At 41.0% G+C, this 24,256-nt stretch overlaps 1 protein-coding gene across 4 annotated transcripts in view; it reads right to left on the reverse strand.

The window, feature by feature from the left end:
* Positions 1-24,256, reverse strand: part of OXCT1 (3-oxoacid CoA-transferase 1) — a 157,387-nt gene that overhangs the window by 60,685 nt on the left and 72,446 nt on the right. For 3 of the 4 annotated variants that reach the window (XR_012648912.1, XR_012648913.1, XM_075020155.1), the window contains exon 15: positions 9,726-9,862. Coding sequence is in view for 2 of the 4 variants with exons in the window: in XM_075020155.1 (XP_074876256.1) it covers positions 9,726-9,862 (137 nt within the window). In the remaining 2 variants the exon portion in view is untranslated. Of the gene's footprint in view, positions 1-9,725; positions 9,863-11,624; positions 15,495-22,240; positions 22,343-24,256 lie in introns of those variants that run through there. The other variant, XM_075020152.1, reaches the window with a different exon arrangement.

Here is a 24,256-nt window from a genome sequence, read left to right on the forward strand (position 1 = left end):
CTCTTACAGATTTGCTTGGTTTCTAGTAAGATTCTTGACACAGTCTTCTTTTTGTTAAAAAAAAAAAAAAAAAAAAAAAGGCAAAACATGTGGCTAGCCAAAACTTCAGGAAATCTTAATAATTGGGCAAAATTTTTTGTCATGCTGTTTCTCACTGCAATTTCCTATTTTCTCTTAAAATATCTAAATTTGGATCATTGTTCCTTAGAAATGTAATGGGAAATACAAGTCCCACCAGCTTTCGATACACAGAAAATACATCTTAAAAATCTAACAAAGAATGATTCTCCAAACAACTCAGACTAAATAGATCTCCATCAGACAATGAGAAAGAGCTGTTGTGGAGCCAGAGGGAAGAGCAGGTAAAATTCAATAGCAAAAACTAGGAGGGAGTGAAACAAACACAGCAAAATTAGCCCAGTATGTCAGGGGATCACATTGTGGTAGGAAGGGAGCAGTTAAGAAAGCTATGAATATTGCATAGAAATTTAATTTGCTTCCATTGGTCATTGCTATAGCAGATACCTACACATCACCAGCACTTATGAGTTGAGATGGCAATTTTTGTGCTCTGGCCATAGTGTGCATCACTGCAGGACAGTGCCTGCCACAGCAAGGTGCTGACAAGCTATGCTGAACCACATCTACCTTCACATGAAAAACCAGGAGAGCAGGCACTCGCTGTGTTTTGCAGAGCTTTACCTCAAGCACCACAGTCCCTGCCATGGTGCCCATCAGCAGGCACATCCCTCACAAATTCCAGGTTTCCCTGAGTCCAAATTCATGCTAACTGGATCTTCTGAAAGTGCACCAAGCTTCCCTGGGAAATCATGGCGCTGCTCAAGTTATTTCACTGGTCCTGCGATAAAAGGATTTCCCTTTTCTCCAAACACCACCCACAAACCAGGTATTCACAGGCGCCGGTGTCTGCTCAGCTGCAGACACATCTGTTCTCTATCCTGGTGGCAGTTACCAACAAAACAAATCAGTCTGTGGTTGTAAGAAGAGAGGTTGGCTCATGCCAACCTTACCACTGGTTAATATGTTAAGAGATGGACAAACATGAATTTGGCGAAGAAATGGCATACCTAGTGGATTGCAATGGTTTCCTCATGCCAGCAAGCAGACGGGTTGGCAGCATGTTCACAAAGTCCCTTTCTATCAGTGTCAGGGGATGACACTGCTCCCAGGAAGAAAAAAACTTAGAGGGAAAATCGGGTGTGGAGGAAAAAGGCAAAAAAACTGCCTGTGGGGTGTTTCCTGTTGACTAGAGAGCTGGTGCTCAGTGTGGTTAGGAAAAACCCTGAAAAAGGCTAACAGTGAAGTGATGATGTTTGCAGTGATGCCCGTCGGTCATGGACTGGCCAAACTCTGCCGTCTGTGGGGACGCCTGTGCCCAGGACCCACGGCTGCACCCATGGCAGCTGTGCAGGAGGGGGATGTTCTGGGCTGCCATAAGACGCTCTTGGCACAAAAATCTTTGTGGTGTGTCCAAGAGAGAATACGTCTCCTTAAATAAGGTTTGTGTAGAAACTGTCCTGCTTTAGAGGATGCATCGGTCAGTGATTGATGGAGGTTTAGGGAGTCTCTGGGCAGGTTATCACATGTTTATAGCCATGGAATTCTTGTGTGTGTGGGAAGTGGCACTATTTTAACAAAAATCAGTTTCAGAACGCAACTTAATTTAGTGCAAAACCCCAGCAGGGGTGCTCTGATAGCAAATTAATTTAGATATATCAATTTAGCTGAAATGGACTCCTTACCAAACTAAGCAAGGGGTATTACGGGTTTGAGGCAGAAGTTATGGAAGAAAATGGAGTTCAGGCAATGAGATGAGGTTGGCCCCCTTGGGTCTTCAAAAACTATCCATGGTGTTTAAACCTGATTTCGGAGTGCTCAGCCAGGACCTCAAACCTCTGAATACATTGCTTTTGAAAATGTTATATTGAGTGGGAGGCACATTTGCAGAGAGGCCAGGCAAAGCATCAGCTTTTTGGGAGGGCGAGGGGCTGGGGGACAGTGGGGAGCCCGAGCAGTTTGTCTGTCCTACTGCCTCGACACACTGTCCAGCATAGGCTGTTTGTCTGGAAAGCCCCTCTGTTCAAAACTAAGCCGTGCCTTTCAGCTTCAAAATCTCAGCTACAGAATCATTACTTTAAAAAAGCCAAAAGGCTGGAGTTCTGTCAATGTGGAAAGAAAATTTTAAAAAGCATTTGATCCCCTGCCTTTTGGGAGTTGATCAAAATCAATCCAGCACTGGGGAGGAAGAACGTCAGTACTTTTTGCTTGAGTGTCTGCAACTATTTGCTACCTGCCTTTGCCCTCTGGTTTGCCTGTGGAGGAAGCCTGCAAAGAGACAGAAATTTGGCTGGGGAGAAGGCAGCTCGAAAGCTGCTGCCCAGTCAGTCTGTGAAAACAAAACTTTCCAGAGAATACCTAGAAGCTGCTTATTTTATTTTGCAGATACACTGAAAATAAATGTTTCGGTTGCACTGAGAAGCAACATTTCGATATTTTTTATTCTTAAGTGGCTTTTCATTCTGAAGTGTTTTGTTTTGTATTGCACCTTATTGAAAATAGAACATCTACTTCATTGAAACAAAATGTTCTAAATGGTTGATTTGAAATTAATTGCTTTTTATCTCGTTTTGTAAAGGAAACTTTGATGCTTTGGGCTTTCTTTTCATTTTGCTATGAAAACAAATAGCAACATTTTGGAGTTTTTCCAGGGAAAGGAATATTTATTGAATTTCAGCCAGATCTTGTTAAAAATCTCAATTGTTATATTCAAAAGCATATGAATTGCAGAGTTTTGTCTGTATCTTTACAAACAATGATTTTTTTATTCCATTTTTCCTGGAGTTAACAAAGATTTGTGAGCTAGGGGAAGAAGCTGGGGAAGAGTCTAATTTGCTGCTTCTTAATGGTACAGATGTAAAACATTATCTACATCCCTATTTACAGCTAATAGCAAGATAACATACCCAAGAGACAAATCATAGGCTCTTTGAAGTGCTTGTTAGCTCAGAAATACAGTACCCCACAGCATTCCGCAAATAACAAAGGCTTGCAAAGGCATTGTTAAGTTCATTGTTAGAAAGTAAAGATGATGTGAATGGACACAGGACTATAAATAATATAATTTCATGAAATGCTGCCGAGAGAAAAAATTGAAACCAGCACCTTTGCAGCAGGACCACAGAAGTGAACAGGGGTGAAGCCCTGTGGAGGGTGATGCAGGAGGGTCCTGGAGAGGCTGCTTCAAAAGGCAGTGGGAGGCTGCTCAACTGCTCCAGTGACCCTCGCTAAAAGGAATAAAACGGTCTGAAATCCCATTCATTCACCTTCAATACTTGTTCCCAGGCTTTTACCAGGGTTGCAGTTTCCCTGGGGAGTTATTTCTTTGTTGCTGAAGCATGAGAGGAGAGGCACAAGCCTCCAGGGTGGAGGGGCTCCAGGCATGGCTGAGGTGGGTCAGTGCCTGAAATCCGGCAGTGCAGCTTCGGCAGGGCTGAGGGGTTTTGGCTTTGATAAGGGAAACAATCAGGAATTTTTTACACTTCCTGCTGAGAGCAGTCTTTGTTTGCCAGACTAGAGCACTTCCCTCTTGTGTTACCTTGTGGCAGAGCAGGTCCCTTCTCTGTGAGAAACCCCTGTTACTGATAATTCAGAAACGCGTGCCTCTCCCCATGTTTCATGCAGCACTTCCCTCTAGCCCTGCAATACTCTACGCAGCATGGTAAGTCGCAAGAAATAGTCATGTAATAGCCTCACCTTTTTCCAGGGTTACTTAAGGACTTCCATTGTGAGCAGCCTGGGAAATTGTCTCAAGCAATGCTGTCCTGTAAGTCCCTTTTGCCAAAACACCAGAGAAATGAGCCCGTTGTAAGGACGTGGCTGAAGGCTGCACCATCCTTCATGGCTGCTCTCTTGGGAGCAGGTTTACTCTCATCAGAAGAATGGTTGCATTGGAATAAACTGTTATTGTGCCAGACTTACCACCCCTGGGAGAGTTACTGTATAATTTATTATGAAAAGAGCATTTAATAGGGGGAATATACAGATGGTCAAACCTACTTTACACCCATTAAGAGCTGAAGTGAAGGTTAAGTGAGAGGATGAACTTTTTTAATGATGCTGTCAGATGGGAGGTAAAAAAAATAACTTTGCTGGTAACAGGAAACTACCACCACTGGCCAAAAATTTCCTTTAAAACAAGTTTCACAAGACTTCTTCCAGCTACAGGCAATAAACAAACTGTTCTCCTGGCCTTGGGAGTGTGGGAACCGCTCCTTTCCAAAACTTCACCTGAATTTTAAAATGAGCTGCTTCTCCTGGATATTTTCACAGTTTCCTTTGTATATTATTGTACCAAGATCTTCTGGGGACTATTCCAGGGCCTGACTAAAAGCCAAAGCCTCAACCAAGCGCACGCAGAGCATCCTCACCCGCAGCAGGTCCCCGCCTGCAGGCTCAGCTGTCCCAAGGGCAGCAGTGGCCTCAAGCTCACATCAGTACCCCCAGCCCTGGCATCACACACACTCCCCATTTTGTGATGAGAAATAATTACTTTCACCTGTCTAAAAATAATCCATGCAAAGTAATGCACATCTCCACTGCTGAAATCAGATCTTGCCCTGCCAGCACTTCATGTGCTCTGTCAGCTCTAGTGTTGTTCAAAATACTAATTGGCAAACTTTATGCTCTTTGGTTATCTGAAAAGCTCTGTGACTCTGAAAGTTGAGCATTCACCTGCTGCCTCACTGTTCCCTCGTTGCAAGTGGCTTCAACAGCAAACCACAGGATTTTCAGGCACTATGGCTCATATTATGATGCGCAGTCCCTTTCCCAGGACTGGTAACAAGACAGTCATCTGCCCAAAGAAATTCTAAATTATCCTTAAACCACAGCATTTCTAGCCCCATGCCACTTAGTATTACTGTAACATGTTTGACTGCCAGCTTCTCCCCGCTTTGTCTTAAACTTATACAGATGCACACATGCTGAGGATCCTGAGACTATCCTGTTAGCATCTGTGGAAGAAGAGGTACAAGAAAAAAAAAAAGTATCTCTTATTCCAAGAAAAAAATTGAATTTATTTTTTTTCCCACACAGGGCAAATGGTGAAAAACAAGTATTGTTCTTGTACATGACGAAGAGGGAAGGAAAACCGTGGGGGAACGGCGTGGGAGAGCCAACTCTGCCTGTGCTTTCTGGAGATGGTTCTCAGCTGCAGGGATTTTTTGTTTACTGGGATTAGCAAATATCTCTGCAATCTTACTTTGAACAACTAGAATAGAAGTAAGAGCCTTCTGCTTTGAATAATATCTCTCCCCCACAGCTCAACTGCATGCTTAAAGACCTCCATTGTTTTGTGATGCCTTAAAAAATAGTAATGGCAACAAAACCGGTGGGGAGGTACTGGTGAGAGTGGGCTGGCTCCCTGCCACCAAGACCCTCACAGCCAGGGGCAGCGACAAAACCCTGGGGCCCACAACACCCCAGCAAACCATGCTTTGGAGAGGAATTAATGCTCATTTGAGACCATCAATTTAATTCACCTAAGAGAACATAGCAGCTTTCCTTCTCTGTGGTCCTGGGCTTTTGTGGCAGAAACCAGCTAAGAATTGACCTTTTCTTCTGTCATTTCAGCCCGTTTGGATATTAGCCCTCTGTGGGTGAGGATGGTCTGAGGACACCATTTCCAGCTGTCTTTGCAGCCCCCCCGGTTGATTGCATCAGTGCCTGGCCACAGGGCACCAACCTCCTCCTGCCGTAATAGAGGTAACCAGCGCATTCCCCAGCAGGGATGATGGTGCTGATTTATTCACCAAACCCAGTTATCTTTTTTTCATTTTCCACCTTAAAGGTTCAATATAACTAGTGAGACTCAGGCTGTATTCATTTTTATTGTCAAAGGCTTCACCTGCAAACAGGGGTGGTGGAATTAGAGCTTGTTTCCTCTTATCTGGCCCCCAGTAATTATGCAGATGTATGGGTGCTGCTGGGTTTGATTTGCCCAAGTCCTCTTAAACCATGAAGCACTGTTTCAATGTATGAAGTTTTGCATGCTAAGTGGCAAGAAAGTAATGGGAAAGCCCTTCTCCTCCTCCACTCTTTCTTTACTAGATTTTTACAGAACCTCTCAAATTAAATGTTGTTGTTAGATCATATCATTATTAAATTATTTCTAGATTTTAGTGCAGCCCATCTCAATATTTGAAAGCCACGAGACTCAATGGTGAAAGCCCACACCTGGGAGCAGTAATCCTGGGATCCTTAGGCCACAATCTCACTAAATTAATACATGTTTAGTAGTTAATTCTTAACTAGCTAAAACTGCACTGGGCAACCTCCCCATCACGTCTGCCCCAGCCAGAGCATCGTGCTGTGCATAGGGTTGTCTTGTAGTAAGAACTGGTCTCCCTTCAGGGGTAAAACTGTCAGCTGCTGTGAAAGTCTGTCATGTTAGAATATGATAGCCTTCCGATGTGTCCCATCCAAGCCAGGGTTCGGCACTCTGCCGAACTGCCTCCCCTTTTCATGCAGCTCTGCACAGCACTGATCAGACTTTGAGATGGGGATTAACAGCGTGGGGCAACTGTCGCACCAGCAGCGGCATTGCAAAGCACTTCCCAGCTCTCCCGTCCCACTGTTACTTGCTCTGCCCTAAGGACAGCAGTACGTCCTGCACACAGTGCAAGCAAATGCCCTGGCCTCCGGTGGGTCCTGCCCGGTCACGCTCTGCTGGAGCCAAAAAACCCTTCCAGGTCAGGATGCCTGTCATCTGCCTTCCTCTGGCCTTCACCTCTAAACCCATGCTCCCCAAGCACATGCTTAAATTTATTAGATTTGAAGATATGCTTAAACTAAACATGCGCTTGTAGAGATCACCCAAAAGAGGATCCCATCCAAACCAATAGCCATGAGCAGCGACCTCCGGTGGGTGCCCCAGGACCAGTGATGCATTGACGCAATGCCTGCGAGCTCCCCGTCTGCCGCATCCGGCTGGTATTTGCTGCTCCCTGGTCCCTCTACCCCCTTCAGCTCCACTGTGAAAATAATCTGCCGCACAATTAAAATCCCCATAGAAACAAGCTCTCAGGCTGATATATTCTCAGAAGAATTGTTTTGCAAAGGGTCAAACTGCTTGTTAGGTAGAGACATACAACAGCAGTAATTTGGATAATTAATTACCAGCCATGACCTCTCCCACTTTTGAAGCAAAACCATCAGCGATTCTCACCGTTTCTTGGTTTCTCTGTGACAATACAGATTACCTCTAGGCTTTTGTCCTCGTGAACATATGGAGATTTTATTCAGATTGGATGAGTTTTGCAGCTCCACACCCAAACTGGTCTGTGACATTTTATTTGTAACTATTGACCCACCTAGGTACCGAGAATTACTTTCCTGCACAACTGAGGGAAAGTACTTTGGAAATTATAAATGGGATTTTGCAAGTCTGTGGTTTATTTTATATTGCTCTGCAGCCTCTTCCCCTCACTGCAGCAGTTAACGTGTCCTAAAAATGCTGGATTGCTCTTAATGAAAACATGGATATGCTGTTGCAGACTAATTTCACCATCCTTCAGTTTATAGCAAGCAGATTTATGCAGTTGGCTCCCCCCAGCCCCACCCCAGGCTGCAGGTTGCCTGAAGAGAATAATCTGAAAATGTCTGTATTAATCAATACAGCAGCAGAGGACCAGCAAATACCAGCCTGTAAGCCCAAAGAAGGAACTATCAGCAATACTACTAAAAGCATCTTCTTGCGGAACTGATGGTTTCAACACTGGCTCTGCCACACAGGACAGAGAACAGTTTTTGTGTCATTTCAGTCCCAGATGTCAGCCCTGCCTTTTGCTGTGAAGAAGTCCTGAGTCATTCTCAGCCAAGGCAGACAGACATGGTGGTACAGCCCTGTCCTCCGCTGCCCTAAGCACAGCCCATACAACGAGCATCCAGGGTCTGAGGAGAGCTGTGCCCAAGCCTAATGTCTTCTCCTTGCCCCAGCGGGCATTGCTGCCAGGAGTTTGCCCAGGGCTTGGGCTAGCCAGCCCCCAGCTGTCATAGAATCATGGAATCATAGAATCATTTGGGTTGGAAAAGACCTTTAAGACGATCAAGTGCAGCCATAAACCTAACACTGCCAACTCCACCACTAAACCATGTCCCTAAGTGCCACATCTACACATCTTTTAAATACCTCCAGGGATGGTGACTCCACCACTTCCCTGGGCAGCCTGGTCCAATGCTTGATAATAAATTTCTCCTAATATCCAATCTAGAACTCCCCTGGCACAACTTGAGGCCATTTCCTCTCATTCTATCACTTGCTACTTGGGAAAAGAGACTGACAGTCACCTTGCTACAACCTCCTTTGCTAAGATGCTTCCACTTCACAGGAGTGCATTATTATTTTCATTTTTCAAACACAAGCATCCATGTGATTTCCAAGTTGAAATGAAATAAAAAACAGAGAGAACATACCATGCATCTTTTTTTTTTTTCTTTTCCAGCAGGAGGTGCACTAGTAGCAGTGCATTAGAAACATGCCAGCAAACCAGACATGCCAAGGTTCAGCAGTAGCTCTGCAACGCCGTTCCCCAGCACATCTCTGCCCAAGCCATCCATCCAAGCACAGTGCACACCAGCTCTGCTCTTCTGGTCTCAGTTCCCCCAATGCCATGGCTCAGCAGACACAGACACACATTTCTACCCTCTCGCCTTCACCTGAGAATGAGCACAGGCAAGCAGGAAGACTGCTGAAATGAATAAATGAAACTTCAGCAGCCTTCCTTGTGGAAAGGGAGCTACTCCTTTAGGATTAGAAGGATGCCAGAGGAAGGAAAGCACAGGTGGTCGGGTTTATGGGAGCAAATGCAAGATGGAACTAGACAGAAATGACAGGCAAGCCAGAGTGCCTGATGATAGCTTTAAAGTTTGTATTTTTAGGGATATTTATTGGACAAGACAACTTTGCCTGCTATAACCTCACACAGCTTGCTTTATTCTTGGACAGATCTGAGAGAAAGTGTTAATTGCTCATACAGCCAGATTTTCTGAAGGGGTGGGGGAAGCACTACGTTGCAGGATATAGGCATCAGATCCAATTTATAGTCTTTATTAACTCAAAGTCTGAAGAGATGAGACTGAATTTGTTCTAGAATTAATGTATACTTTCTGTAGGTGGTAGCAATGTGCTGCTTCTGTGGCTTGCCTTTATTTTGGGGGGGTAACATACAAGTTTGCCTTTCACATTGCTTTTGCTCAGTTTATGCAAACTAATTCACCTCCTGGCTGCAGTTTTTGTGCTTCTTGTAACATTTTTTCCCTGCATTTACAAAAGTTTTCAATTCCATTTTCTACCTCTGTATTACGTACTTTCCAGCTGACAGAACCAAAGGTAGTATTTAGGAACTTACCTAAAAAATAAAAGTAACTGACATAGGCAATCTAATCTTAAAAGGGAAACTCGCTCTGTACTGTGCTGAGGTGCCAGGGCACCTCACTGCTTGACCTGCCAGTTCTGTAGGTGCCTTCCCATTCTCTTCCAAGCTTGCCCAGAAACTCTTGGCTTAATGCAGGTAGGTGCCTACATGCAGGGGAGCCAGAAAGAAAGGAAGTGAGTTGCTTACACAGTTTAAAGTCTGTGTTAATAAAAGAAAAGCCATTCTTCGAAGCATAGTTCAAGCCTTGCCACTGCTAGGTGAAAGACTTACATGCTAGATGACCTCCTCCTGCTCCTTTTCTTCACAGCCTCGTAGCCCTTGCAATCCTTTCTGCGAAGTAAGCCGGCTTCCCCCGAAGCAGCAGTCTTACCCAGCTCACCCCGCAGAGTGGCTGGGTAGGTGCTTTCCTGGGACAAGCGAGATGTGCTTTGAATAATCCTGAACAAAGTTTGGAACTGACCCTTCACAAACACTCTCCTTGCTGAGTTAATACAAGGCAAGAAGGATCATCGCCATTTTCTAAAGGAGCTGTGGCTGTGCCACTTCTGTGTTGAAAACAGCAGAAACCTACACACCTGGAGAGACCCTTCAGCAGTCAGGCAGGTGCAGACCAGCTTGTGAATCTCATACAGGCACAGGCTTGTCACAAACGTGATGATTTGCACTGCACTGAGGGCAGCACTTCTCACCCTGTGCAACAGCAGCAGTGGCAATGCCCAAAAGCATTGCAGCAGCTGCAGTCTAAGCATCTGTCACAGCTTTACACAAATTTAAGTTTTTGTCTGGATTGCATGTTCAGGGGACAGCTTTAAAAGCATAGAAATAGAAATTCTAGTCATAGGTTCTACTGCTCCCGCAAATAAGTAATGTTCTATTTGGTTTTGCAAGCCATTACAGTAATAAAATACAATAAATAAAATGTAAATACCATGGGAGGCAGATGGAGAACCTATTGGCCTTGAAGGCAAGAATTTCTTCCAGGCTCTCACTTCTTCAAAGTATGTACATATATGTGAACCAGGCACAGCAAGTTTCTGCAACACAAACACAATAGCTGCTATCACCTTTGCTGGAGCTTCAAAATATGATGCAATGTAAATATATTCAGGAAAGGAGTTCCTTCCCCCAGAAGGTATCCCCTGAAGTTGTTCCATTAAAAGCTGCCACATCTACTGCAGTGTGGGTATATTCAGACCCATGATCTACAGCAGCAGATGGATATGGGCAGAAGAGGGGCTCAGAATACTGCAGTGCATGAAAGAAATGATGGGGTACTGTAAAATAGGCAACAGAAGATACACAAGATACTGCTCAGATATGCCTGTAGCCAACTGGTTTCTTTCTCCTCTTGTCAGAGGAAAACTTTACCTTCTACATCTGTATGAGTGGATTTTAGAGCTGCAAGACTGGTGTATTATCTCAGTGGTTTTGGCACTTACATTGTACCCTTCTTCACAGGGGTGACAGACTGTTAGATTTTGACCACACATATAAATTACTGAAGAGTTTCATTTCAGAGCCAATCATCAAGGTTTTTTTCTGAGCCTAAACATTTTCCTTCACATTTATCAACCCTCTTTCCAATGATACTGAAGATAAAATGATACTATGACATATTTAATCATGACCTTAAGACATGTATGGAAGAATGACCCCACTACCCACAGACAAGCATTTTTGTCACTCTGCCATCATCTACTTTATCATTCACCAGGTGGTTAATGGAATCTGTCTTCATGTGTCATCTAGTACTATTTTCAGAATGCAGCCGCACACTAACATCAATGATTAACATCTCAAATGCTATCATTTCTACAGCAGTTTTAATCAAAACATAAAAAATCTCTTCTCTAAGGACTAAATATGTAGTCCATTATTTGACTTGGTTGAAAAACAAGTAATTATGAAAGTGAATGTGATAATTATGTCTGAGATTGACCCAACAGAGACATCAGTGACAAGAGAATCGGAGAAAACGGAGAATCCAGCAGTTAGCTGAGTTCTGAGCTTCATTATTTCTGTTTATCAAATCCCTCTACCTTCAGCCAAAACCTTGAGGTTTTTGCCTGTGCTGAGATGTGACATGCTGGTGTGAACACAAAACACATCTTTAACTGACCCCAATGGCAGAACAGAACACCATGAAAAATGGTAACAATAGATGAAATCTGGGATTTTTAATCTTTATTTTATTGATTGTTTTGCAAATACATAGAGGACTTCGACGTTTAGTTTGCAGAGCTTACAGTACAACTATATTTTCTATAATATTTCTTTTTTTTGCTTTTTCATGACAAAAGCCAATAAAATATAAAGTGAAATAAGTCCAATGTGATAATATAGTAGAATCACCATCTTCTTCAGGACAAAGAGTATCAGCTGTCCTTGTCTTGTGAAATGCTGTCAAGCAGGGGATGATCTCAGTGATGTCCCAATAAACATTTGTGCATACCATCAACCACCAAAGAGGAACGAGAAGCTCTCATCCCTATCATACCAATCATCGCAACTACTGCTCAGAGTATACCTTACCTATGAACCAGACTTGGGTCCACTGGGAGGGAAATACTTATGAGTGCTTTAATTTCTAATCCTACTTTACAAATCAATTAAAAAAGTGGAGTCACAGCTTGTTGCAATTAGCTTGTGCAGACACATGACATTTTCATAACAATACCAATATTCTACTACAATATAATGTCCTCAAGATAAAAAAATTCAACTGTGACATGCAGATATTTGCACCACTGTTGTATATGGAGAGAGCCTGTTCTCCTTTCTTCTCGGTTTTCAGCACCATATTGACTTTTGCTCTCTTGCATTAACACTGATACAAATTAAGAGAACACACAAAACTCAAATATACAGCATGTATGACAGTCTTCAAGTACTCTTCCACACTCTTGATCTCCAAGCTGAAGAGAAAAAATAACCTGTTGCACAGACCTTAGCTGGTTATTCCCCACAACATCCCTGTGAGGTAGGAAGAATAATATCTCCTTTTCCACCTACAGGAGACAAGGCAGAGAGCACAGATGACATTTCTCAAGGCAGTAAGTGGAGAGCTAGAAAAGCTGAAACTCAGGAGTTCTTGGCTCCTAATTCTTTGCATCAGAAACCAAGGTGCTGAACTCCCAGACATTACCAGGTCATTAGTCTTTTTATAGCCATATATTAATGACAACTATGGCTTCTGTGCGTATGCCAGCAAAGCATAGTTCTATGGCAGCAGCAGCATACACCTGATGCTGCCCTCAGACACTTCTCCTGTACTTTATATATGTCAGTAAATGTTTGCTGTAATTAACTTATCAGTCCTACAACTAATGTAGCATAGGTACTTGCAATAGATCGACATTTAATTTATAGATTTATTTAAGACTTCCCCAGCTATTTATATTTTTTTCCTCTGGATAAGCTAATAGTAACTCCTTTCTCCTGTATAATAGTTTTTATACTCCTCCCCTAAACCCAGCATCCATCCTGGGTACTCTCTAGGAGAGCTTTGAGTGACGATGAACAAGACACCTTCAGGGATCACAACCATCCCCTCAGAGCAGCTCTTCATGCACCTTGGCCCGGAAGGCAAAAATAGGCACCTTTTGCTCTGTACAGCACCACAAGGGTCAGAATTGTCACTGAAGTGTGTTTATGGATTGGGGAAGAAGCCTCTGGGCTGCTCTATCCAAAATCAAAACTATTTCACATTGAGCTAAAAGAGTCACTTTTTGTTATAGAGAGACTTTTAATCTGCAAAATCTCTGTGAGCAGAATTTAAGTCTCCCTCCACAGCAATAGAAATGGCCAAACTTTAAGAAAGTAACTTGTTGGAATGAGTGAGTAACATAGGGAATATACCTAAATAAAGAAAACAGGTGAAAACTAAGGCTAGGTAAAAACTAACTTGTGCTAATCCAGGGTTAAAATACTCTGGAGCACTTTGATCAATGTAGTTTCAAGTCTTGCATGCAAATTACTGATCAACCAAATCACTTTTATATGTTTAGTCATGAAATTAGCACTAGTCTCTGTATGACACGTTTCTTTCCCATGGGTTCAGCATCAGGTCTTGCCTACACATTCAGGCTATACAATGGCCTACCACCCATTAGCACCCATGAGTTCAAGTCATACAAATTAGGATTATGGAAGTACTTTTGTACTAGCGTAAAGGTGCTTACAAAGGCATTTTGTTTATTCCTTTGTGGGAAGAAGGATAATCTGTTCTCGTATTGACAAGAAATTATTGAAGAATTGTTTAGAGTAAGTGCAACTAAAAAGAAATAATCTCTCCAATCAAAACAGTTTAACTGCTGTAAAACCCACGTGTGGATCAAGCCAAATTTTATAACTGTCACATGCAAGAGAAGCACTTCTTATTTTAGCATGGAAAAATGCAGTACAAAGGCTAGTACAGCAGCTAAATATTGCAGGATTTTCCTATCCGATTCCCTAGAAATGTGTTACATTCCTTCCACTACACACACTGACTACGGTGAATACCTCATCCATCTACTATTAGAATGCCCTTCTATACCATATCCCAACACTGTTTATCATATGTATGATAGGGGGGTGTGTGTGTGTGTGTATATATATATATATATTTATTTGTGCATCTACATTTTACATGTTTTTCAGTCATTTAATCTGCTCCAGTCCTGATGTCAAATATTATGTCAGGAACTATTTTAACTGAAGTGTTTTAAGTGTTCCTATTTATATGAATGACAGAAATCATTATACTTGGAGAGAACACTGGTTTTTAGAAATGCGGATTTCCAGTCAATTCATGCTCTGTATAATAAAGATATATTGTGTTGATTTGGGATGTGAGATCCAATGCTGTCATATCACCTATTTGCAAAAATAACAGTCATTGTGTAACGAATAACAAGGAAAGGAAGATCTTTATCAAATAGCAGAACCAGTACAAGAGAGTGACTTTTCAGTTTGATTGTCTCATGGCATTCATTCTGGTTATCATGAGTTTGGGTTCCAAACTCTTTAGTTTTTGCTGATGCCTTGATCAGCAAGTGGTGCAAACTTATGGCTTTTACCCTTAACCAACTGTATTCCCTTCAGAAGAAATCTTCCAAGTGCCCACAACATTCTCGTCCCCTGTTCCTCTATGTTAAACAACCTTCATTTGCCTTTGAATGGGGCTGGGGAGGATTGTATCTGGAGAGTAAGAGCAGTTTATGTGGGACAACTGTGCAGCTGCCAGCTGTCTGCATGGGGATGGAGACCTTTTAATTATCTTCCTCCTTCATATTAGCCCTATTCTAGTTTGTATGATTTAAATAGAAGGGAACAGAGTTGGACTTCAGGAGGTGTAGGCTTCTTAATGCCAACACACACACACTGTGGAAACAGCACATACATTCAGGGCTAAGGACCCAGTTATTTCCACTGGTATAAAGAGTTTTGTCACAGACTGGTGAAAAGGTTTAGGAGGAGGGAAGTCCATATTCCTTATGTCTACCGCTGCATACCTTTGCTACAGACCACTCCAGACCACTCCAGAAAAAAAGCCCATACCTTTACAGAAGAATGGAAGTGCTAAGTGCTGTAGTATCAGAGCAATGGAGTGATTTGTAAGTTTAACAACATTAGGAAAAGCAGAGGCAATCATAAGCTTTGCATGGTCATTTTCTGAATCTGTGTAAAAAATGTAGTATTTGGCAGAGATACTACAAGGCATTTTTTTGACAATATTCATTAACATTTTAGTATAGCAATATTCAAAATTTAGGGAATAAATTCACCCTTCCATTAAAATTGGTAATGTTATGAAAGTAAAATACAATTTAGGCTGATAGTCACAGCCTGAGTTTTACTATCTGGAAACTACTTACAAAGCCCTCAAAAAAAAACAAAAAAAAAAAAAAAAAAACAACCCAAGAAGAAGTAAAATTGCAAAACAGTCATCGATTTCTCTTCACTGAGATCCCATTTGGAAACAAGCCTTCTGGCAAGTTAAGCCCAGTCTGTATTTCACGTTTAAATCTGCCTCATTGGTATTAGTTTTGACGAAACCTAGCAAATAGAAGGGAAAAAACACAACAGTTGGCATACAGATATAGCAGTACAACCCACCGTTCGCTTCCACCTCTATCGATGTACCACTGAAGACTAGAGACACTATAATTAAACTGATGTATTTGCAGTATTTTAGAGATAAACACCTACAACTAAATTTTCTGATGCAGGAACACAAGATATGTTTGATGCTAGTACCCAGCCTCTAAACTTCATTTATTTGAGTTGGATTATTTATTTAAGAATGTAAGTAGATCAAACTTGGGCAGCTGAACCTGCAGTTGCCCCTGCTAACTGCATGATCTTCTCAGATGGCCTCCGATGCCAGCAGAAGGGATAGCTGAACTGAAGTGAAGCAGCTCCTCAATTACACACTGTACAAGATGGCACACGAACATAACTCAAAAATAGGCCGTGGCTTAGTTAATACACTGGCCCATAAATGGTCACAGCTCGTGTACAGTGGGGCTGCGCTTACCATGAACAGCAATAGGAGAGTCAGCTGCAGATGGGCAACAGCTTCAGCTATCACCTTCTAATCCACTTGCATTCACACATCAACACACTGAATGATGTAGAGGCAACAAAACATACTATATTCAATAAATGAATGAATTGCCACTGCAGTATTAAAACAAGCATGCCAGGGAATCTTAAACTGATGATTTCCCTTCTTTGCTCAATAGCCAAGTGAATTCTGCTTTTCCTCTCCACCCACCAGGAGATAGGATGCTGTCTGTCAATGCTGGGTCTGCACAGAAGTAGTCAACTGAGTTTCAGAATGTGCATATTAGTAGGGGATATACAATCAAATGTATAAATATATTACACACATACTGTACCTATAGTATATGTATACATTTGATTTGATAATTTGATGATGATATAATTCAATACTTCTAATTTTATCTATTTTTAAAAAATTTGCCTTCTATTCACATTCGGTTTGTTTGATGATGATACAGTTCAATACTTCTAATTTTACCTTTTATTTTTTTAACTTGCCTTTTTCCATTCATATTCATTTTTTGTGTGAGGACACACTTAGGTATTATATTACTTTAATTCCATATACCCGTAAAAATCAATTAGTCATATTACAAGATATCCAGGAGACTAAAAATAAAATACAGTAAGCCTAAATAGGAAACTAGATGAGGAAAGAAGGAGTAAACGAGAACAATACAGAAAGACTTTGAAGAGCAGCAAAGGTTAACACTTGATTGAACCCTGACTGCAGGTCTACACAAATACGCTGAGGAAAAGCTCTCCAAAGAATATCCAAGCCTCTTTAAATATCTCCGCTTCCCAGTCCTATTTAAATAGGTGCCCCAGGATGAAGAACAAAAATAACTCATGTGATCTTACTTGTTCAGGATGAAAAACAGTTCCACAGATAATCTGGTTCCTAGTTGATTATTGTGTCCCACTGAAACATCATATACTGCATTTCTTCTGCCTCCTTATCCCACCTTTTTCACTTAATGGTACTGAAGAAGCTAACTCATGAAAGAATGATACATAAAGGCCTTTCCAAGCATTAAAGCCTCTTTCTTTTAGAGGTAAAGGGCTGTATTTCCTCTACCACCAGTTAGATTTCTACATTATCCTTCCTCCAGTCACTATATATCGTCATTTATAAACTTATGAGAACAGCCACTGAGCAAAGTGGCTTAGTTCATGAAGAATGTGTTTACTGTATCAAATGCTAATGAAACGTTTTCAGCGGATGGAAACTGCTCATTGATTTTTCAAAGTTGTGTGTGAACTAGGATAATAAATAGGTGTAATAGGTACAAGTGTAGAGGAGCTGGAGGAAGTCCCTGAGTGCACCAGCATTCCTGGACTAGTTCCAGAAATGTTTCAACGTTTCTGACTCCAAGTGCCTACATGCCTCACTTGACTTGGGTCTGTTTCTGCCTCACCCAGGGATGGTTTCATTGAAGTAAAGGCAAAAACTGGAGGATGAAGATAGCACCATTAAAATCTATATTCTGCAAATAATGACAAAAGGCAATTACTGGAGGAGATTATTGGTTTTTTGCTGTGGTAGATTTTGGTGCCATCAAAACCTCGAGTGTTTTACATCTGAATGAGCATATTGTGTTAAATGTAATGTCTGCACATCTGATGCTAACAGCTGTCATTTGTGTGTACCACTATCTGCTTCAGAAAGGGTCCAATCCCCATGAGTGCTAAAGTGCCACAATGCCTGCTGAAGATAACAGAGGTGACGACAACCCAGCATCACTCAGAACTGGACGCAAATAAAATAAAACGTGACTAAATAAGCAGAAAAATGCTAATGTAACAAAAGAGATGGTTTGTGCTTGGAAAACAAGGAGTAATTAAGTCTGAAAGGCAGAAAGCCCCCTGAGTCTACTGCTTTAAATCCCAGTAGAGTCAGGCAATTCAGTATCACCCTGTGCTAAGAGCACAGCATCTGATAAGGGCTGAATGTGCTTAATCAAGACTATTTTACAGTACGCAGCCAGAGTTGCTACTTTCTTACAAGACCCCCTAAGCAACACCTTCTTAATATTATTTCACTTACAGGAAGAACAGCTTATCTTGGAAGCTTCAAAATACGTTGCTAACGTTCAACATGTAGGTGTACTAGGAGCAGTTTGCCTGGGCAGTCATGTATGCAGCCTCTAAACTGGTAAGATGGCACACAGACTCAGGGACTCCCTGCAATTCAAGCTTGCTGACTCTGATTTCCAACCCCAAACTACCCTCTTCAGCTACACAAACAGCCCTAACCTTATTTCATTATGTTCTTTATAGCAAGCAGTTCTTTCAAGGCCTGATTCTGAACAATGCTGAGTCCTAGTAACTTCTAATGACCTTATCAGGTATGCAAAAGCAAGTTATTGTTCCAGAATGTAAAAACAGCCCCTCAAAAAAAACCCCGTGTTAGTATATTTGATAAAATAATAGAAGTTGTTTATCCCTTATTAACTCCTAATTATTTGAAACTGCAGATAAAAGCAAACCATAATTCTAGCATCAGCTTTTATACAAATATCTGTTCTTAATGTGACTTCTGCAGTGGGGGGGTGATTGATCCGGAAAAAACACAACATCCATTTAAAAATGAACTCAATCCTGCAACAGCCTGTTTCCTCAAAGGAAAACGTACTTCCAGAAAATAAAACCATATCCTCTATTATTCTGTACTTATTGGCTCAAATTTGGGCAGTCAATTTCTTTTTAAACATACACTAGTCAATTGCTATTCAACTACTTAATGTTTCCTTGGCAGATGCTTTTCCTAAACTCCATGTTACCTTTTAAGATCAATTTGTAAAACTGAGCTTTTAGATTAAGACAAAAAAAAGGGGGGGGGGACAGGGAATTTTTACCCAGACAGACTTATGCTGATTATTTTTATAACGAAATACATCTGCAAAAGTATGGTTCTCAGTCTGTCCTCTCATGGTCTCACCAACTGTGTAAGCCAGTACAAGCCCAAACAGATTACCTGCCAAGGTGATCTATATGCTAGGCAGCAGCAAATCTGATTTAAGCGTGCAAGATAAGCCAACACTTTGTCTTCACAGCACAGTAAAATCAAGGGAAAATTGTTTATTTTTTTATATGAAGCCAGTCTATAATGAAGACTGTTGACTCTAAATCATGTTTTCTTTGACATTTTGTTGTTGCAAATGTCCTTTAGGAGATGTTTTTCCAAATAAGTAAGCAGACTGTGAAAATGCGATTGTATAGCTGAATGTCTCAAAGCAAGCCATACAAGCTATAAAGTTCTCCTCTCCAAAAAGGAGTAGTCTGCTTGGGAAGAGATAGTTAGATATAAAGGTACAGCCATCCCTTAAAATCTTACTTATAATGAACCTAGAGAGATGTTTGTTTTAGTTCAGATCATTCACTGCATCCACTGAAGAAAGGTGCTAGAAAACGGTCAATGTCTCATCTTCCACCCATTAGTTCTGTTTCAAACTGGCAAAACATATAATCCAAAAAACCTGCTTTTACTGTAGCAATACAATATCACTGAAGTTCCTGACACTGATATAAACAAGAACAAGATGTCTCATTCAGTGAACATAAATAATCACAAGCACAACTGTTACTCTTGCAAGGAAGCCTGAGGCAGAAATGTGGAAAAAAGGACTGAGGATGCTGCATTCTGAACAAATGCCTATCACAGTGCTGAGATCTCTATTTTCTTTCTGAACTTGAAAACTTAGTGAAGGAGCTGTAGGTGTTTACTGTATACAAAAAGCAAAGCCATCAAGGGTCCAATATTATCCAACAGTGGCCCAGTCTTGCTGTCACAGATGTGAACAGAAGTTTTGGTAAGGATTTCAATGAGAGGAGGACTGGGTCACTATGGCCTGGAAACATTCTTTAGGGGGGAGCGGGGTGTAAGAAAGGAAGAGCTAGTGGTCTTCCATGCCACAGCTTTAATAAACAAATCATTGTGGTTCATGCTTTTCATCTGCAGCAATATAGAGATTTCAGGCCCTTTTGGAACTACCAATCAGTAGGTAATGCTGACCCCTATGCATACCTTGGCAGAAGGACGTGTTCTGCAAGCAAGCATTGCTTTGCAAGCTTTTATGTAAGCCGCCCACTTTCAAGATAAGTATATGAAAGTGTATAAACCAAACAGCATCTACATTTTTCATGCCCATAGCTCCTTCAGTGCAGCTTGTGATTTCATGCATGGCCACAGCTGCCGTACAAAGCAGACTGCACTGGAGTTTGCCTTCAGGAGAACCAGGAAATGAAGCGTCCCTTCCTGATCCCAGTGAGACCGATCCCAGGGACCTAGACGGAGGACTGCTGCAATACCTCTCATCAATTGCTAACTTCAGGTTATCCTAGAGATTCAAAATTTATACCACTCCTTTGTAACAATTACAGGAAAGCACTGATGGACAGTGGGTGGTGTTAATCTTTTCTTTTGTCCTGATAGTCTTGCCCTATCATATCTACCATGCTGCTGCAAAGCTTGATCTCACAGTCCATCATTTTAAGCTTATAACTTCCTTCACTGAATTCTTTGGTTGCTTCTGCTTTCATTGCCTTGAGCCTAGGCTGCTGGACTGTACTTTGGGTAACATGTGCTCAAATAAATACATACGTATTGGTCACCTGAACCAAAAAGAAACCAACTCTTTCCAAACAGGCTCCTTCCAAACAGGCAGGTTTGGAACACATAAGGACTAGTGTCTTCTGACAACAAAAGCCCTTTCCTGTAGTTTCAGTAAATTAAAATGCATACTAAACATGGCACCTTCAAATTCATCATGAAGTTAATCCTCAAATTAAATATGCAAGAACAAAACAAAGTGACTGACTGCAATAGGTATGTTTTAGTTTTGGATGCTAGCTGTTTGACAGCCTGATCAGCCAAAGAAAAAGAAGTCCTGACATTACTGAAGTTTTTAAAAATTGATCATTTTTCCTAAATCACAGTCAGAAGCTGAATGAATAATTTCTTTTGCACACAGAATTGCTGAATATGGAAGGTTGCTTCCACTGTAAATTAAAAAATAATAATGACTTCCATAAAATGTTACATGGAAAATTAATAATGGAGCAAAGTGATTTTGTAGCAGTTTCTTGCACTCTGCAGTTGCAGGTCAACCATCTTTACCTGAACAATTTTTTGCAGATAAACAAATGTATTTTCAGAAGTGAACAGCTCTTTATTTAAAATATTTAAAACTCCCCAAGAAAAACATACACGATCATATTTAGTTATGACAAATGCTCTCTTATGGCACAGGAAATGAATGAAATTTCACAGGCTCATTGCTCAGAATGTTTTACTTACTGCCAATAGTATGCTCAAAGCCTTAATAACAAACTCTTTCGTATACTAACTGCTCTGCAATCTCAATTTTATGTCCTAGCCCTGCCATGAAACTCTACAAAGAGGAAGAGTATTGCACTTCATTACCAAATATTCCCCAACTAGTTGTACAAATCAATTTGTATACTGTCATACTCGGTGTCCTCACCAAAGGAGGGCTGACCTGCCTGAAAAGACTTCACAACACAGAAGAAAAGATTTTGTAATGTGCATGCAGGAGAAGGCCATGAAGAAACTACATGTTATCAACCACACATATGCAATCACTTACAATCCAGTGTGCTACAGCTTTCCCTTAATAAGCCAGTTTTGTGTTAGCATTGAGACTTGAGAATGAATGTGAAGGTCAAAAGGCAGTAGCTTTCTGGATTAATGCAGAGCATAAGTTTCATTCATACAAGGCAATGGGAAAGAAAAAGCAAAGATATGAACAGCAGAGTATTTAACTGATTGGCACTAGTAACACAGAGTGGACACGTGTAGTCACCCCTGTGGAGAAGATTCGCAACCCCACCTAAAGATAGCATGAAAACTTAGCAACAGAGAGTTAGCTAAACTAACTTACAAAGTGGAAAAATAAATATTCGTCCACCTCTCAGATATGAATCAGCTCCCCTCTTCAAAGGATCATAAAAGTTCCCTTTCCACATTGTCATTTTACTCTTAGTCATTTCTCCATCTCTTCTGTTTTTCCTAGTTTTAGTGCTTCCAACATAATCATACTAGATTAGCCCTAAATTATTTTCTTACTTTCATTGTAAGTCCCACAGGTAATCTACCCAGCCTGCATCTATAAGGAGGAAACTTACTGCATCTACAAGTCTTCATGTGATGAGTATTTGTGGAGAACACTTGTTCTGACACCAGTCTAACTGTACTCGTTTGTAAAACGACTTACTGTGAAGTCACAGCCAGTGCTTTTCTTGATATCATCCACTGTCAGTCCTTCCCAGATTTCCACAAGGGTCAATCCCTTCTTCTTGTCCACATCAAACACAGCCTGTCAGGTTCAAATAGCACATGATTTTTTATTATCAAAGCAGAAAATGAGGATGTAAGTAGTAATATTGTACAAAATGGTGTGCTGAAGTAGGTAGCGTTCCCTCAGTAACAAAAGATGCCATTATCAATCGGTTTCACTTTTCAGACTGACCAATAAAGATTTTTGCTACATTTATTTGTAGCTGAAGTAATCTAAATATGAGATATGTTAGTTTCGTGGGAAAAAAAATGCAACTGTTCTTCTTTGCATGAAATGAGGACCATGTCTGCTGCTCCAATCTGGTGAGAACTGGGAGGTGAGACGTTCTTTGCTGCAAGACAATGCTCACCAAGAGATCATGAAGGAAAACAGAAAAAGACAATATCTCCGTCATTCTTCTATTTCGTTTTAAGGCCAGTAGAGTGGTACAGGGTGGTTGATCACCTTTGCCAGATTATAAGCTTCTCCAACAGCTACTGCACATCCAGTGCAAATTTTAGTATTTCCAGAAGCTAGCAATGAAAGACAAGATTTCTTGTTGTATTTTTAATAGAAAGCCTGGGAGGAAGTGGCTGAAGGAGCAAAGGTTGTTCTTTCTCATGTCTTCATAAGATATGCTCTCCACTTCCAAGGCTCACAAGTGCATCAAATAAAAACACCTGTAAAACCATGTGCAGTTTAATGGTGCCTACCAGAGGGATATACACAGGTGGCAAGCTAGTTGCCAGGGAAACCATAAGGTCTATAGTCTTATTCCTTAAAAAAAAAAAAAAAAAAAAAGTCAGTAGCAAAAGACTGGTGTAGATTGAACTTGAAATGAAAATGAAGTCTTAAGCTCATCACAGAAGTGTACTAAAGTTCAGCTGTCCTCTGGGCACATGAAACTCATCTATGGGACTGAAAAACAATAGCTCCTCTAAGTCTTAAAAAAGAAGCTGGGCATAAGGAACATACAAACTAGGCAGCTAGTGTGGAAACAGAATTTGCAACACTATCCAAGTACTGTTGTACATTTGTGTCATCTCCTAATAAAGCAACAAGATCTGACAAGTGGTGAGTCTGAGAGAAATTTACTTGTTGTTTATTTTCTGTCAGTCCTTCTTCACTCATTTTTTTGTACCTTACATTTGTATGTGGCCAGCTAGTAGAAGACTGGAAAAACTTCCACGTTTTCATTTATTTTCTGTTACTTTGTAGAGAAAAAAACCCTTTAAATTACAGTAGCACTATACCAAGGGAGAAAGCAAATTCTACATCAGCACCTTTGATACATTCCACTTAGTATGATACATGATAAATGGCTCACAGGGGGACTACTCTAAGCCCTGAAAAATGTAAACACTGATAAAAAAAGAAGTGTGATTACAGCAAAAACCTTAAGTTACTTATCCTTTGCTGAAAAGATCCACTAATGTCCTTTGAGCAGCAGGAATATCCGATGCTCACATGTACTTGCACTGGAGAGGAAACTGCTTCACAAATGGAATCAAGTAAGGACAAAAGAATTAAAGCCCTGCTACAGCTACAGGTTTTGTTTCTCTGAAAGAGTCTGTAGTATACACCAAGATGCCAATTGTCTGACATAGACATGCTACACAGTTGTTGCTCTGCTGGAAAAAAAAACGAGCTGTGATTACAGCTGTGTTTGAGGATTTGCATCTCACATGGCAAATTTTCAGGAATATTTTGGGAAAAATAAGGAGATACACACTCTGCATACTTTTCACGTGTGGCATCTTTGTTCTAAAGGTGTCTAAGAGTACAGTCCAGTATGCTAGATGTCAATGGTGAAAGTTTTAAAAGGAAAAATATTAGCCCCCAGACCTCTGCAATTGAACTCCAAGGCAATTTTTACCTTTCACTGGCAACAGATACCAAATATATTCTTCATTTTTACTAAGTTTTACTACTTTTACCAAGTGTCCCTTCTTA

The sequence above is a fragment of the Buteo buteo genome, chromosome Z, assembly GCF_964188355.1.
Source record: "Buteo buteo chromosome Z, bButBut1.hap1.1, whole genome shotgun sequence".
NCBI classification, from domain to species: Eukaryota; Metazoa; Chordata; class Aves; order Accipitriformes; family Accipitridae; genus Buteo; species Buteo buteo.